The 16,684-nt window shown below is 42.9% G+C and overlaps 1 protein-coding gene across 1 annotated transcript in view; it reads left to right on the top strand.

Annotated features, from left to right (window-relative positions):
- Positions 1–13,253, top strand: part of LOC147458849 (F-box only protein 6-like) — a 41,418-nt gene extending 28,165 nt beyond the window's left edge. The window contains exon 3 of the mRNA XM_086510271.1: positions 11,887–13,253. Coding sequence (XP_086366397.1) covers positions 11,957–13,159 — 1,203 coding nt within the window. The 5' untranslated portion in view covers positions 11,887–11,956 and the 3' untranslated portion in view covers positions 13,160–13,253. The remainder of the gene's footprint in view (positions 1–11,886) is intronic.
- The last annotated feature ends 3,431 nt before the right edge of the window (positions 13,254–16,684 follow it).

The raw sequence follows: 16,684 nt of genomic DNA, 5'->3' as shown, positions 1-16,684 counted from the left end.
GGTCTCTGTCGGAGACAATCGTCTCAGGCGTGCCATGTAATCGGAAAATCATCGTGATCATTCTGTATTCTCGGGAGATTAAAAAAAATGAAATCCATTTCAATATTTTCCCAGGGGCGGGTGGGTATGGGTAAAGGCTGTAACAATCCCTGTGCCTTATGCCTGTCAAACTTGACCTTCTGGCATACCAAGCAACTGCGCACAAACTCTTTCACATCCTTCTTCAGTCTCCGCCAAAAGAAATCTCTCTCTACCCCTTTCATGGTGGTAGCAATGCCGCGGTGACCCGTAAAAGGTGAACAGTGGCAATCAGTCATAACCTTTTCCCTCAACGGCTGTGTAACGCACAACATAGTCTTTTTCATCAAGTAGCCTTCCCGAAGGGAGTATCCAGCTACTGTCTCCCCATCTCGTATCCGTGTGAAAATATCTGCAAAATCTGTATCTGTGGCACACTGATCGACCATATCCTCGAAGCTCCTATGATGTATCGCGGAAATAGCCAGAACCAACGGTTTTCGAGACAAAGCATCTGCCACCACATTCTTCTGTCCCTGCACATGGACAATCTGGAAGTGGAACTGTGACAAGATGTTCACCCACCGCATCTGCTTTTCCGAAAGTTGCTTCTGTGACAAGAAGTAGCGCAAACTCTGATGGTCTATAAAGACAGTAAAATCCGCTCCGAGTAGGTAATGCCGCCACTGAGTAAGAGCGTGGATAACCGCCAAAAGCTCTTTCCCATAGATCTGTGCTGTCATCTCCGGCCTAGAGAACAAACGGCTCTCGTAAGCTATGAGATGGCCTTCTTGCATCAAGACCGTACCCAAACTACGACCACAAGCATCACAAAATACTTCAAATGACTTCTGCAAGTCCGGCAAAGTCAAATCTGGTCCTGTTGTGAATTTCTCTTTCAATGTCTGAAAGGCAGTCACCTCTGTGGGTCCCCACGAAAAAGGTACTCCTTTCTGTGTCAAGGTATGCAAAGGGGAAGCAACCTCTGCAAACTTTCGTATGAACCGCCTGTAGTACGAACACAGTCCCAAGAAGCTTTAGCTTCATGGACATTCCTCAAATCGGGCCAATCACGGATAGTCTCTATCTTGGCCGGGTTCATTTGCACTCCTGCTGTTGACACAATGTGTCCCAAAAAATGTATCTCTGGTAGAAAAAATTCACTTTTCGTAGCATTAATCACTAATGTGTGATCTCGTAATGCCTGAAAGACTTGAAGCAGATGATCTCTGTGTTCTGCCTCATTCTTGGAGAAAACAATGATGTCGTCAAAGAAAGTGCCAACAAATAGCCTGTACTCTCGAAAAATCCTATCCATCATCCGATTAAATGTCGCAGGAGCATTGGTTAAGCCAAAAGGCATCACCAAAAACTCAAATAATCCAAAAGTCGTCCGAAAAGCTGTCTTGTAGACATCTCTTGGCGCTATCCTGATCTCATGATATCCACTCTTCAAGTCAATCCTGCTAAAGCACGAGGATCCCTGTAACCTGTCGAGTATATCATCGATCCCAGGAATCGGAAATCTGTTCTTGATGGTGATTTCGTTGAGAGTGCTATAATCGATGCACATTCTCCAAGATCCGTCTTTCTTCAAAACCAACAACACTGGAGAGCAATACGGTGAAGTACTAGGCTGGACAAGACCCTTTTCCAAGAGGTCTTTCACTGAGTTCATAATCTTTTCATTCTGTACTCGGCTCACACGATAAGGTGGCCGATTCGGTGGCGTGCTTCCAGATATCAGATCAATGGTATGATCTTCAGGCCCTCTCAAAAGCAATCGGCATGAGCGTGGAGAAAAAAATCTTGGCGTTCTTTTCTTCAGGTCAAAACATATTCAACTTTTATCCATCGTTCAGTTCTCCCAAAAGAATGAGTAAGAAAACTGAAGTTCTTCAAGTACAATCTCTAAGCCCTTCATTTATCAAAGTCGCTTTCTCGGCCCGGTAGTCAACCACGGCGTAGTTCTTGTGGTACCAAGGGATCCCGAGTAGAACGTCACTCGCGTGCCGTGAACACCCCTGTCATTGCAAACAAAGTTTGCCAATGCTCGGTGTAATGGCAACATCCCATCCGGGTGCCAGTCAAACTACCTCCGCCTGTGGCGTCAGTCTGTCGGGCGTAGTTCCAAATCGAGCCGCCAATTCCAAGTGAAAAGAAGTTGGCCTTGGCTCCTTCAAAAGAGCTTCTTGATCCTTCACTTTGCCCCGAAAGCGGCAAAGTTTGTACTTTCATTCATTAGATTCGGTGCAGGTCCCATGCCATGTGGTACCAGTTCTGCTTTTCTATCTGCCTTTTCTGCCACATTCCTCAGCTGCTCTCGAACTCTCAGACCTGTCGTCGTTTTTTTCATTCTGTTCTTTCTGTGCCGTATCTGAATGAAGAGGCGGGTAGAAAAGAGCTCCAGAATCTTTCACAATAAGAATTCACTGTATCGCTCTTGGTCATCCGGAGATGGTTCCAAGCAGCTCGTATATCTCGCTCAAACTCTTGAGTCAACCAAGAAGAAATAAAAAGCCTCTTGAATTTCAGCCATGTAACTGGCACAGTCTTGCTTAATAGAAGCGTGGACCACCAAGTACGAGCATTCCCCTTAAAGTAAGAGGCAACTCTCCGAATCTTGGAGTGCTCTGAATAGCGTCCTCCCGCGAAAGCGATGTCAAATTGCTGTATAAAAGACAAAGCCTTCGAAGCATCTGAGTATCCTGAAAAGTATCAAACTTGATCGAGTGGCCACCTTCCTTAAACTCTCGGACTTTCTTCTTGCTTTTATCTTCGAGAAAGTGATACTGGTTGGCTTTGTAAAAATTCTTCTTGTTCGCATAAAACTTTCCGTCATCGGAATCTGAGCTGTCTGTAGACGAGTCCTCAGTAGAACTGTCAGTCTTTGGGCGAGATTTAGCCTTCTTTGCCTTTTCCAAAGCGTTGCTTCTTGCTTCGCTTTTTACCTTTTCTGTCTTATTTGCTCGAATCCGAGGAGCTAGAAGAACTGTCAGAAGAAGAAGAAGAAGAACTGGGTAGGTCTTCAAACTTGACGCACTTGTTCAATTTCTTTGCCTTGTCAAATGTCGACCAACGATCCAAATATCCCGGGAAGTCAGTGCCTTTCTTTTGCTTTTTGCCGTGCTTTTTGGCTTTCTTTTGCGTGTCAAAAAGCTGAGCAATCCGTGCATCAACCACGTTCTCCAGTTCCTCCTCCGTATATTTCTTGGAGGCAGAAGGTTTCTTGAGAGCGGGTTTCGGGAGTGGTGTTGTGGTTCTCTGCCACTCCATGTGTACCTCTTCCAAAGAGGTTTGGTTCATATATTTTGCCATCTTCATATCCTTGGCAAAATTGAGCATCATCTTTGTTGCATCGCCGATCAACTGGCGACGCTCTATCTCTCGCCGCTCCGCCTAAGTAGGCCAAGGCGGGCCATACTCTTTGCCTGAATCTTCGTTGTGATCCCAGCCCGCATCTCCAGATGCAGAGGGAGTCGACTGATCATTGCCTGAAGCCATAGGTGCCGCGGAAAAAAATTTCGGGGATCGGATTTCCCGTAGAAGAGAAATCGGCCGTGCTTTGATACCACTGTAACAGACTTGGACACTCCAAGTCAAGAATCAACCGCGACAGCACCAAATAACCACTTCAAAACAATTCATAGATCACAATAGATTTGCACTGGCCCGACGGAGTTCCGTGCCTAGAGATATTGGCCCCAAAGACTGGCGCCCCTTTCGGTATATCTTTTTATATTAATCAATCATCAAAGTACAAGAGAGCGGTTAGGGTTTCACTCTCAGACTCTGCGTCCAGATGCTCTGAGAAGTGAGGCCCTCACCACTAATTTAAAGGTTACAAGGGATGCCCAAAAGCAGAGCCCCAAAAGCTTCAAATCAAAAGCAATTGCTCTCTCTCTCTCACAGAGAGTCAAAACATGAAAGCAAAAGCATTCTCTCTCTCTTTCTCATTTAAGTAGAGAAAAAGCGAAATTTGCGTCGCTCACCATTTTCCAAATTTTTTTTTGTTTTAATAATAATAATCCGCCTCCGCGATTTCTAGAAATTAGGGTTTGCAGGAATTTTAGGGTTTCTGGCAGAAATTAGGGTTTTTGTTGTCCGCCACGTCATCACTTTGTGACAGTATCAAAAACATTGGACTTGCTGTATCAAAAACGTTGGACTTGCTGCATCCAAAACGTTGATCTGAGGGTCTTCAATCGCTGGTCGTATGAGCTACAAAAACGCTGAAGTGATGGCTCCAAAATGCTGGTCTTGCTTGCTGAAATCGCTGATATTTAGGGCTGAAAACGCCAGGCTTCAAAGCTGAAAATGCTGGTGGTTCATTGCTGAAAACGCCAGGGCCTTAGGGATCTTGCTTGAGAGAGAGGGAGAGATGCCTGTTGCAAGCGTGTTGCCTGTGCACTTCTTCCCCTTCTGCCAGATAAGCCTAGCGCTAGGTTTGCTTATATACAAGCTTAGCAAAATTGCCCTACCTAGTTTCCAACAAAAGTCACTTAAAAATAATAAGTGAAAAAATGGCTAAAATAGGGAAAATAGATTTAACGCACTGGAAAGTGCTCCTGATGGATTTTGATGGTATTGTTGATGATCATGTTGTGTGCAACCAAAGGATATGCATCTACTAAGTGCCTGGGCATGCACAGTCTGCGAACACTCACAAAAGTGCCAGAACACTTCCTATTCTAGGCTGACTGAACTGGACTGAACCCATGTCGTGAAGTAGCTTGTCAACGTACACATAGGGTTAGATGTGCACGTGACATCCCCTCCTTTTCAAAGTGAGGTACAGGTACCGAACTATATGGCGCCGAGGAAGATCGCCAACAGGGTCTAGAAACCTGGGAAGGACTCTTCGCCGGCCCACTCTGATGCATGGGTCATGCGATACTTGAACTTCATAAAGGTCTGCAATGCTTGCTTCGTTGGGCCGCGCCGAAAGCGACACAAAGTCTTCTGAGGCTCCTTCGATGCTTCAACTTTGAAAAAATGAACATACCCATTCCATGCAAAGTGATTGGAAAAATTCTATTTCTTCAAAAAAACTGTGCATGCAATGCAAATGAACAAAGTGACGGAGTGCCAAATCGTTCATCAAACACACGCAAAAAATGGGGTCAAATCTTGACTTTTTGATCGAAATCAATCAACTGTGGCAAAACACAATGGAAATGCCAAGGAAGCGACATGGAATGTGAATTCCTTGGGTGCAAACATTTCATCTTTTCATGAATTATCCGCATACATCCGTGCTCATTCATGAGTGAATTGTGCTCAACGGACAATATGTCATGCCTAGAAAAAGGGATCACATAAAGACGGTGACTAAAATACAGGAAAGCATCACGAATGAAACACTCGAACAATGCGTGCTGACTAATCATTCGAACACATAATACTTCCTATGGGGGTTCTTTGGACCTCGACTTGAGAGCCAAGATCGGTTCTTCGTGATCGATCGAATCTGCAATGAGGTTAGCTTCACTAGACAAAGTATTAACTAAACCATCATCCTTGTGAACAATCACATCATCTTCCTCCAAATCATCATGCTTGTGAGTAAGCACATCTTGATCATGCAAATCCATATGCTCATCATCATCATGCAATTCATCATGCTTGTCATTATCATCCGACAAGACTGAGAGAGTCTCCTTCTCCTGAATCCTTTCAATCTTCGCCTGCACATTAGAAATGAGAGATGAAGAATGAACAACTTGCTCTCCACGAATGACAAGGGGAGAGTCACTTTTGGCATTGAAAATGAACGTATTTTCCGCCCAATCAATGAGAGGGTTATGTTCACGAAACCATCGAATGCCCAAAAGCATATCGTATCCTGAAAGAGGAGAGACTACAAATTTTCTACGGAAGGACACTTGTTGAACAGTGAACAAAACATCAAGGCACTCTTGCGTGATGAGAGAGTCCATACTGGGAGAGAAGCCAGACACCAAGGAGATGTCTTGCGAACCTCCAAGCGGGCTCTTTCGACAAGAGAGTCACTAATCAACTCATGCATACTGCCTGGTTCAAACAATATGACAAAACGCTGACCCTTCACATGGCCATAACACCTAATGAGAGACTCATCAATCGGAGGTTCATGAGAGACTTGGGTCACACTCGTGTTCTCATTTATTGCATTGATAGAGGAAGTGGGTTCTTTGAGCTCTTTAGATTCATTCGATTCAAGCTTAGGACATGTTCTTTTTATGTGACCCTTAATGTAACAATGAAAACAACGACCTTCCTTAGAATAAGTGCTTTGCTCTTTCGACGTAATATATTCTCCTAAAATTCCTTGTTCTACCTTTTCATCTGGAGTGAGCTTAGGTTTAGCAATTGTGTTAGCTTTACCCTAAGGTTCACTCGAAGAGTTCTTTTCTGAGAGACTATTGGAAGATTGGTTAGAAGAGTTACCGTTCTTACCAGTCTTACCGTTCTTACCGTTCTGAGGGTTTTGAGAAGTCTAAGAGGTACTTGTGGAAGTCTTGTTTTCCTTAGGTTTTCCTTGTTGTGCTTCATCTCCTGTGCGAGAGCAATCGCTACCGCCTTGTTGAAATCGATTGGATCGAGCACCTCGACATTATACTTGATATACTCGTCCAATCCATAAAAGAAAGCCTCTTTGCGCTCCGCATCCGATTTGCGTAATTGAGTGCGGAGGTGCAAAACACGATTAGAGAAAGACATAACTGGCATACCATTTTGCTTGAGACCGTGCCAGTTGTCCTTCAATCGTGTGAGGTATTGGGGTGGCATAAACCGCGCCTTGAGCTTGTCTTGGAAGTCGGCCCAATTGAAAGAAAGGGACGCGTCTTTGTCGGCTTTCTCTAGGTGCGTGGCCAACTGTGCCTCTTGCCATGCGGGGTACCAATTAATGGCATCACCGGCAAGGTACATGGTTGCCGTCAAAACCTTGCTATTGCCCGTCTTCTTAGTTGTCGCAAAATAAACATTAAATTGATGCAACCAAGAATGAATAACAGTAGCATCCATCTTACCATCATACTTATTGAAAGTCAACTTCTCTGTGACTGGGTTGTTGGAGTCCGAATCTCGGCTTGCGCCACTTGATGAACTATCAACATCTTTGGCTGGCTCTGACTTCGAGGTGAGAACTTGTCGGACCAACTTTTGCATGCGTAGTTCTCTGTGCCTCACGCTCGGCCTTCGAGGCCGCTCGTCTTTCTTCGGCCGCCTCCTTTCTTTGTGCTTTTCTTTCTTTTCGTTCCTCGGCTGCTAAGCGCGCTTCGCGGTCCAAGGTTTCTTGTCTGGTTTGGCGTTCACGCTCCATGACAATGCGATTCGCTTCTAGTTGTGCCAACACAACGCGATTCGCTTCTTGTTGTTGTGCCATCGCAACGCGATTCGCTTCTTGTTGTTGTGCCATCATGTTCATCATCGACTTGACCGAAGCCTCCATAGGATTTGGTACAATTCGTGGCTAGATGGGGAAGGAGGAGGGTCAGAAAAACCTCCTTGGTGGTGAGATTCTTCTTGGCAACTGTCATGCCCATCGCCTCCATGCGAAGTATCCATTCCGCTTCGAGTGATGACGATACATTGAGATCTTCGGTTCTTAAGTTCACGAGGAACTTGGGTTCTTGTGGGTCTTGAGTTCTTGAGGGTCTTGAGGTTCTTGAGATTCTTGAGGTTCTTCTTTAGCTTGCAATCTGTGTTAGAGAAGGATCTTCTCTTCAGCCGAGTTCTGCTCTTTTCCGCGGACGCACCCCTTGGTGGCCTTGCGCTCACACCAAGGCTGCTTTTTCCCACCTCACGTCGATTGGCCGGCCGCTAAGTGCACGGTCCGCTCTCAATGAGTGAAAAGAGTCACAAGGGGAGGTTGGACAAGCCCTTCTTTCTTGGGTTTCTTGTCACTCTTCAAAAACATGATTAGGAATCGACACACCCAAGAGGTCTTGGGTTACGTGCGACCGCAACAAGCAAAAAAAAAATATGTGGTTCTTGTGGTTCTTTCCTTGAGTGATACAAAACACTGCCAAAGCGCTGATACCAATGTAAGGTGCAGCGGAAGTGAATGTTGAACTTTGCTCAAGATGAGTGCTCCGAACTGTGCTCAAGGTTCCTTTTACTTAGGGAAGGGAGAGCCTTCCGTCCTTAGTGCAAGTGATCACAAACAAAGTGGATAAACACTGGGAATGAAGGTGTTGAGATTGAGAGATAGAGAGAGAAGAATACGACACCATACAAGTTGTCAAACCCTCCTCCACGGGCCCCTCTCTCGATGGCGAGAGAGGTCTATGCTATTGATTGCACAAATTTGGTACAAGACACTGATGCAAGTTGTGAGACTTTGATGCATGTGAGCCTAAGTCTATAGACGACGGTGACAACGAAACGGCGACGACGACGGCGGGAAATACTATCTTCTGGCCGATCCTCTATCTGTTGAACTGCTGCTGGAATTTGTTGAGTGCTACTAAATGCCGAGTTCTGCTGCTGCAAAACGCTGTCCTCGCTGGTTTTAAAAACGCTGTTTTGCTGTTTTAAAATGCTGGTTTCGCTGTATCAAAAACGCTGGACTTGTTGTATCAAAAACGTTGGACGTGCTTCATCCAAAACGCTGGACTTGCTGCATTTAAAATGGTGACTTGAGGGTCTTCAATCGCTCGTCTGCTGATCTACAAAAACGCTGAAGTGCTGGCTCCAAAACGTTGGTCTTGCTTGCTGAAATCGCTTATGTTTAGGGCTAAAACGCCAGGCTTCAAGTCTGAAAGCACTGGTGGTTCACAAAGTTATCTGAAAAGAATATGCGATGGACAAACATTCTCTCTATGTTCCACTTTCATATTGTGCATGTGGAAGGCAAGAAGAATGTTGTGGCTGATGCGTTGTCAAGGAAGCCACAAATTTCAGTTGTGTCAATCATGAGCTTGATGACATGAAGGAACAATATGTTAAGGATGAAGATTTTGCAAGGATCTTTGAACAGTTATTAGACGGACCATGCCATGAGCACTGTCTCCTCAAGGATGGTTTTATGATGATGCATGGAAGACTTAAAGTTGTGGTAGAAAGTCATGTCCCACTGTATGCAGGGCATCGTGGTATAGATGCAGTAGTGAAGGCGGTCGAAACATTCTTTTATTGCCCTACTTTGAGAAGAGATGTGGATGCCTTTGCGCGAGCATGCGTAATATGCCAAAAGGTCAAGTTTGACAGGCAAAAGGCACCAAGGTTGTTACAACCACTGCCTATCCCAAATAAGCCATGAGAAAGTATTGCTATGGATTTTATCTTTGATCGTTCGAGAACTGAATGATATATTTGCAGGTTAAGCAAACAAGTCCATTTTATTCCTGTCAAGAAGAGAGGATAAAATTTGATGAGATGGAACGATTGCTCGTGTACATTGTGTTTTAGTACCATGGTATGCCAGAGTCAATTGCTAGTGATCACGATCCTCGGGTGACGAGCCTGTTGAGAGGCTTGGAAAACATGGGATCTTCTCAAGTTTTCATCCTCATTTGATCCACAAACTGATGGACAGTCAAAAGAGGCCAATCTCACTGTCTTAGATTTGCTTAAATGCTATGTGTCAACAATAAGGGCAAGTGGGAGCAGTATTTACCCATGCTTGAGTATGCATACAACAATACAATGCATTCGTCAATAGACAAGGCACCCTTTGAGATTGTCGAGGGTGGCAAAAAGGTTCCTCCCATTTTGCATACAAAGAATAAGATTTTTGAGGCAGATCGATATGTAGAGGATATGGATGAAATGTATTAGAAAATTAAGCTTGCCTTGGAGAAGACTCGGGCAAAGCAAAAAAGGGCTGCTGATTGTCACCGATGTGAACTCTCGTTTTCACCTAGTGATTGGGTTCTTTTGCGGTTTGAAAAGGCAAGATTAAAGAAGATGAAGGGCAAGGAAAGGTGGTTCCAAAGCTCAACATGCGTTACTATGGGCCTTTTCAAGTACTTGATAAGATCAGCGATGTTGCTTATAGGATGAAATTGCCTGCTGACAGTTGGAAGATTCATAATGCGTTTCATGTGAGTCTTCTAAGACCTTATGTGGGTGATGTGTCGGAAGATATGCCAGATGAGAAGTTGGGGAACTTGATGAGATCTTGGTACCCTAGCAGATTTTGGCACTCACAGAAATAAAAGTTAAAATAAGAGTTGCAAGATGTTATAAAAACTATCCACCTATAGATGCAAAGTGGATGGAAGAAAGTGAACTAGTAGATTCACCAAATATATTGTAGCTTTGCCTTGAGGCCTTTGGTTTGCAACCCACATATGCCCCAACTCAACGTGCTCAAAAGAGGGGTGATGTGGAGCTAGCACATCATATGTACATACGGATTCAATGCAATAGAAGTGTACATTGCTTAACAAGTGTTAAAGGTGTAATGCTCACATCTATGATTGACAGAAATGAAAAAAGTATGAAGGTTTCATTAAGTCATTTGTATCTATGTTTCATGACCTTTCTTGTGGATACATGCGATGATAAATGGGTGCTAATCATAGTAAATACTAAATCACATGTGGCATGTATATTTGGCATGCAATCGAGGACGTTTGTGATTTCAAGAGGGGTATGCGACGAGGCTGTGGCAATCACTAAGTTTATTTTGTTGGTTTTCTCCCTTGATTTTTATTTAATTTATGGGACCCTCCTTTTGAAGTCACAAATGATCAGACATTGTATGGCTAGTGTGAAACAGTCGATGGCCATGAGTTTCACCTGTAGCAATGAAGGCCAAGCCATCAGGAGATGGTTGGGCCGATCAGCACTGAAATCCGAGTAGTAAAAGTGGTGGCTAAGCTCAGTTAAAGTCATTTAGGTTCCTCGTTGAGACTTCATAATTTGGTGGGTACTTGGAATTTAAACCAAATGGGCATAGAGGACACTTGGCGGCTTTAGAGACATCTGCAAGGACACCTCAACAAGGGGAGTGCCCAAACTCAAGGGCTACCTACAAGTGCGTTCGGCACGCAAAACGGAGCCCAAAACAGAGAATTACAGCTTGCTGTACTTTTTTGTAGGTATAGGGTTTTGACCCTTTTTGATGCTTGAAGGTCCAAGGAGCTTCGGGGAAGCTAGGGAACTGCCAAGTAGGTGTTTTGGTGCATATCAAGGCTAAAAACAGAGAATTCAGCATGCTGTGTTTTCTCGCCAGGTTAATAAAATTGCTCTAATGCGCGTGGAAAGTCACATGGGGATTTTGTCTGTGAAGCCTTCTACTGTCGTTATGTTGCTGAGATTGGGCTAGAGTAGTCAATTTTCAGCCCAATAGAAGTGGGACAGCTCGTAGAAATTTACTAGTTTTTCTCCAAGTTTAATTGAAATAAAAAAATACTGAGAGGGGCGCCGGTCTTTGGGGCCAACAGAGTGTCACTGTCTACTTGGGAGCACTCTAGCTGCCAAGTCCTGATTTGCTTTGAAGTGTTGAATTCCAGTACCAGGTTTATCTGTGAAGTTACTTTGTGTCATAAAGTACAGTGAAGTTAAGCAACGTATAGATCAGGTGAAAGCCAAAGTTTACCGCTCTTTAGTGAGGCTAGAGACCGGTTTCAACAGTTGTTTCTTTAACATTCATCATACAGGCCACCTTGATGTTTACATAGCCTACACATTGTTAGTCCACTATTGTACTTCCTCTGAGCGATAGGCCACTGAGCATCTCAAGAGGTCTCTTATGTACACAGAATACAACTCCTCTCTCTCTCTCTCTCTCTCTCTCTGAGAAGAAGAAGATTGTTTTAACGTCGTAAGAAACTATCCCAAGAGACCTTAAAAACCTATCCGACGAGAGAGAGAGAGAGAGAGAGAGAGAGAGAGAGAGAGAGAGAGAGAGAGATCATGTTGATGGTGTTGCAGATTTTTACGTGGAACAAGGGCTTGTTCTTTAACAGATCATCCATTGACGGCCCTTCATGTGATTTGGCAAATGAGGACACGTAGCCAGACAAGGATTTTGAAGACGATGCCTCTTTCTGGAATATATGGTGGTATCTGTGAAATGAAAGCGTCTCTTGGCGAGGTTTCTTCTTCAAATTGTGAAGGTGGAGCTGAACAACTCTCAAAACGACATTCTTTCTATCAATGTTGGTCTGCTGCACACGGGCAGGTCTTAGATCAAGAACTGTGGGGTAAACTTCCAGTGGAGTTACTGGAGAGGATAATAGGAAGTCTTCCTCTTGATGCCATGCTGCGTATGCGATCTGTTTGTAAAGCTTGGAAGGCTTACGTCAGTTCTTATGGATTTGCACATCTTTGCTACAGAACGCCTAGCTCTGGTCCCTGGTGCCTGGCAGTTATGCCGGAGTGGGGGGCAATTGCAGTCTATGATGCTGATCTGGATAAGTGGCATCTTGTACCACTGCCAAATTATGCAGCTAAGCATAACATGCAGCCATTTAGTGCAGGTGGTGGCCTTGTTTGCTTCAAAAGTGTTGACAATAGCTCTTTTCTTGTTTACAATCCTTTAACAAAGTCCTGCAGTGCCCTCACTCCAAAGAGAAGGGGTACTGGCTTGGACAAGGACAAGGTTTGGGTGGTAACGGATGAATCTGAGGGTTTCATAATAGTGGTTGTCAGAGAAAGCGGGCGATGTGAGGTGTATGATTCTTTCAACAATCAGTGGAGCAAACCTGGGTGGCTCCCTCATAATGTCTCTCTCTCTCAAGAATCCTTTCAACCTGCAAGAAGTGTGGCAAGTGATGGGACACTTTATTTGATTGTCGGACCACCGTACGATGTGGTAGCATATGATACGATAACAGGGTCTTGGAGTAGGCTCTATTTGCAGTGGCCGGAGCAATCATGGGATCACGTTCTTTCAGAAGACAGGGGCCGCATCTATCTGCTTGCTTTTCATAGGGAGAAGGACACACTTCTCTTTTCTGAATGGGAACTTCACTCAGCAACAAGGTTGTGGGTGAAAGTGGAGACAATGCCCTCGCTGTTTTGTCTAGAGCCGTATGCTGGCTCAAACAAAAAATGGCAGCTCCAAAGCTTTGCTAACCGTAATCTGGTGCTTTTACAGTTTACTTATGACAGCTCAAATCAATATTTAGTCTTGTATAATAGGGCTATGAAGAGTTGGACAAAGATATCTCAACTTCCTTCATCTATTATTGACAAGCATTGATTGTTGAGATGATCTGAGGAATGTCATCATTATGTATTTTTCTTATCAGTCTGTTCAAGAAAATTGAAGTACCCAATTCTTCCAGTTGCACTAATGTCGATGCCAAGTTATAAATGGCGTTTCTTGTGCTGAGCATAATTTTAAGCAGCGTGTTTCATTGGTTTGAAAGAGCAGTATATGGTCCACCTTAACAAAAGGATTTCCTGGAGCTCGCTCCAGCCACGATTGGCCGAAGTCAGCAGGCTGAATTAGAGACTTAAACACATTGGCAGGAGCCTTCAGAAGCTTCACTGAAGTATTGCGCAAACTGCTTTGACGGACATTCCTATTTTAGAGCCGAGCCACCCCTGGTTACCACTCACAAGGAATTCTATATGTTAGTGAATCCCTTGTTTCACTGACTCTGGCTGATGAAAAATGGAGTATGTCTGCAGAGAAGCTTCACAGACACCTGCAATTTTTCATCAAAGCAGAAAACGATTTAAGCGCTAATTGAAGGCAATGGTCCTCTTGAGGAGCCCAAGGACACAGAGCAAAGAAATCAGCAAGCACATTGTCAAGAACCTCTGTTAAATATCCTGCATTCTTTGTGGCCAGATTTAGCTCCTTATTTTTCAAAAATAATATTTCAATCAACCCTTCTGCTCGTTTGTATCATGTGTTCTTTATGGCCGCGTTAAGCTCTTATTTTCCAAAGTTTTTCAACCAACCCTTTTTTTCTTGTCTGCTTGCTTATGTATGGAGGATGATGTTGCATGGAAGTTTTATGCATTGCAAGGCTAAGCTTGTTTTTAGGTTTTTGTTTCAGAGCATCATCTCATCTTAAGCCATTTAAGTGTCATTATGTTGGCATATCTGGATGCTCATCTACGGAATAAATTATTGCTTTTGCCAAGTAGGGGCCCAATGAATTTAAATCAGAAAATTGAACGAATGGAAGGAGATACCCTTCATTTCATTTATAGAGGAAATTCAAGTCTAAAGATAAAGGGCAGGCAACGTAGACAAGAAATTGAGATTGGATCTCAAATGAATGTAGAAGTAAAATCGTATTGGGGATACAAAGGATATGTACAGTCTATGGACAATCAACCTTATTTGCTAAGAACACTACCGTCCTATATGGGAGAGTATAAGGCCATGTTGAAGCTCAGCCTGAACATCGAACACAAGTGCCTAATAGGTTTATGACCAACCAACAGCTTTGCGTGAAGGAAAATATCCAGAAGGCGATGTTAAAGTGCAAGGATATGTTCTTTACCTTAACTTATGCTCTCTTTTGGACATACCGAGTCGTGAACTCATCTTTAGTAAGGACCTTATGTTAAACCAGAGATACTGCCTTTGCGAGAAGGTCATAATCAGGGTGTGGAAGAAGTCAAATGGCGGTAACCAATTCTATTATGTATCCCAGAATTCGTTCAATAGAATCTATGGACCTGTCCTCAAATATAACCCTCACAATGTTACCATTATCTTTGATGACTAGGAGAAACCAAGGTGCATTGGTGACTTTGCCCAAGCACAACCAATAGCAGTGAACTCGAGTAGATACTTCTACAGAAATGATGTAAATGAACGACATACTCATGTGAGAAGAACTATCAAAACAAGGTCTATCATTCAAACTATATGAATGAGTTTCTTGACTGTACTCAAAGAAGCAGAGATTTAAAATCATACTATTAACATTTCTTAACTCTTGTCAAGTATGCTATAGTAGGGATGACTCAAGAAGTCAAGGTAGCTTGATTCATGTCAGGGTTACATAATCCTATGAAGACTATACTCTAGAGTCTTCATCTTACCAATTTTGCAGATGTCCTTGATGCAGGCAAACCCATTGAAATAGAATTATCTACTACCGGAAAGAAGAAACCAGAACGTATTCCTGTTCGTGAAATCAGGGAAAATGGTCATGGAGACTCGAGAGATACCTCCTAAACTCCCTCTTTTTGGAGCTTACTACATTCATGACAAGAGAGTGGAGAGAATGGCAAAGATTCATGAAAATATTGGGATTTACAAGCACGAGGAAGGAAGAGTCACCTCTTACTACCAGTGCATCGAGCCCCATGTGAACGAGTTAAGCATGGACAAAGGCTTGTACTTGTTTTCATATGAGTCAATGCCAGAAAATTGATGTTCAAGGGCAAAAAATGAAAGTAGCAGAAGGAATCCTTTACAGACGATGAATGCCAACTTAGGGGACCCAATTTGTACTGCCATTAGGGATTATGAGAGATAAAGAAAGAGGAAACAACGAGAGAAGAAAAAAATTAAGCAGGTTAAGGTTGATCAGCTTGCCATTGATAGAGGAGAGAAATAAGAAAATGTCCTTTGAGATTGTGGAAATTTTCAAGAGGAGGACCAAAGGCAAAAGTTTAGAAGTCAAGCAAGAACTTTGGAATCTAGTCATCCTAACGTGTAAGCAATTTGTCCAAAGTCTGCACTAGAGGAGTCTACTATTCAAAGTACAATCATGCGTAGGTTTTGCAACACCTTGGTTCTTGTGAAGCATCCAAGTTGTAATGAGGAGTTGTATTTGAGGAATACAACAGTGTCCATGTTGTTGAATTCCAAGGAGAACATGTATATGTCCAAAGTCTCGAGAGTCCTTAACGTTTTGCATCTATCCTTCTACAAGGCTAAATTGAGGGTGAGATTGAATGTTGATGGTGGAATGTTTTGATTGGCTGCATGTCACAAACATGCTTGTTGTACCATAATCACATATGAAATGAAAGAGCCGGTTTACACATTTTTTTAGGGATGAGATAGTATTCCCTAACCAAAAGGATGTCAGAAGAGAATGGGGAGAAAAAGTTACACATAAAGCACCCTGTACTTCGCCTTGATGAACCTCATGTAATTGATCTAGCCAAAGCACCATTATTCAAGTACGCTAATAAGCATGTAAAACTTAACAGTTAACATACTATTTGTTAATTAACATTCTGCTAATGGAGTCACATACTGAAAATGATAGTTAATTGGTAGTTAGCACACGATATACTGTATAATGGTAGTTAGCATACTGTATACGATACTTGAAATCTTGAATATGTTAAACTAGCTTACTGAGTGTCTTAGTTATCATACTAGTAATGCTAATAGCATTAGTATGCAAGCTATACATGGAGGCATACTATAAGTGTGCTAGTTAGCATATTGTATGTGCTAATTAGCATACTGTGTGTGCGAGTTAAAATCTTGAATATGTTAATTATCTTACTAAGTGTGCAAGTTATCATACTAGTAATGCCAATCAATATACAAACGATACATGGAAGCATATTGTAAGTGCTAGATAGTATATGGTATGTGCTAATTTACATATTGTATTTGCTAATTAACATATTGTATGTGATGTTTAGCATATTGTGTATGCTAGTTAAAATCCTCAATATGTTATTTAGCTTATTGAGTGTGCTAGTTATTATACTATTAATGCTAATTAGTATACAATATGTTAATTAGCTTACTGAGTGAGTATGCAAGCCATAAATGGAAGCATAGTGTAAG

This window comes from Adiantum capillus-veneris, chromosome 4, assembly GCF_014529385.1.
Source record: "Adiantum capillus-veneris isolate H3 chromosome 4, ASM1452938v2, whole genome shotgun sequence".
Taxonomy (NCBI): domain Eukaryota; kingdom Viridiplantae; phylum Streptophyta; class Polypodiopsida; order Polypodiales; family Pteridaceae; genus Adiantum; species Adiantum capillus-veneris.
The sequence above is the reverse complement of the archived record's forward strand: the minus strand, read 5'-3'. Positions and strand labels throughout refer to the sequence as shown.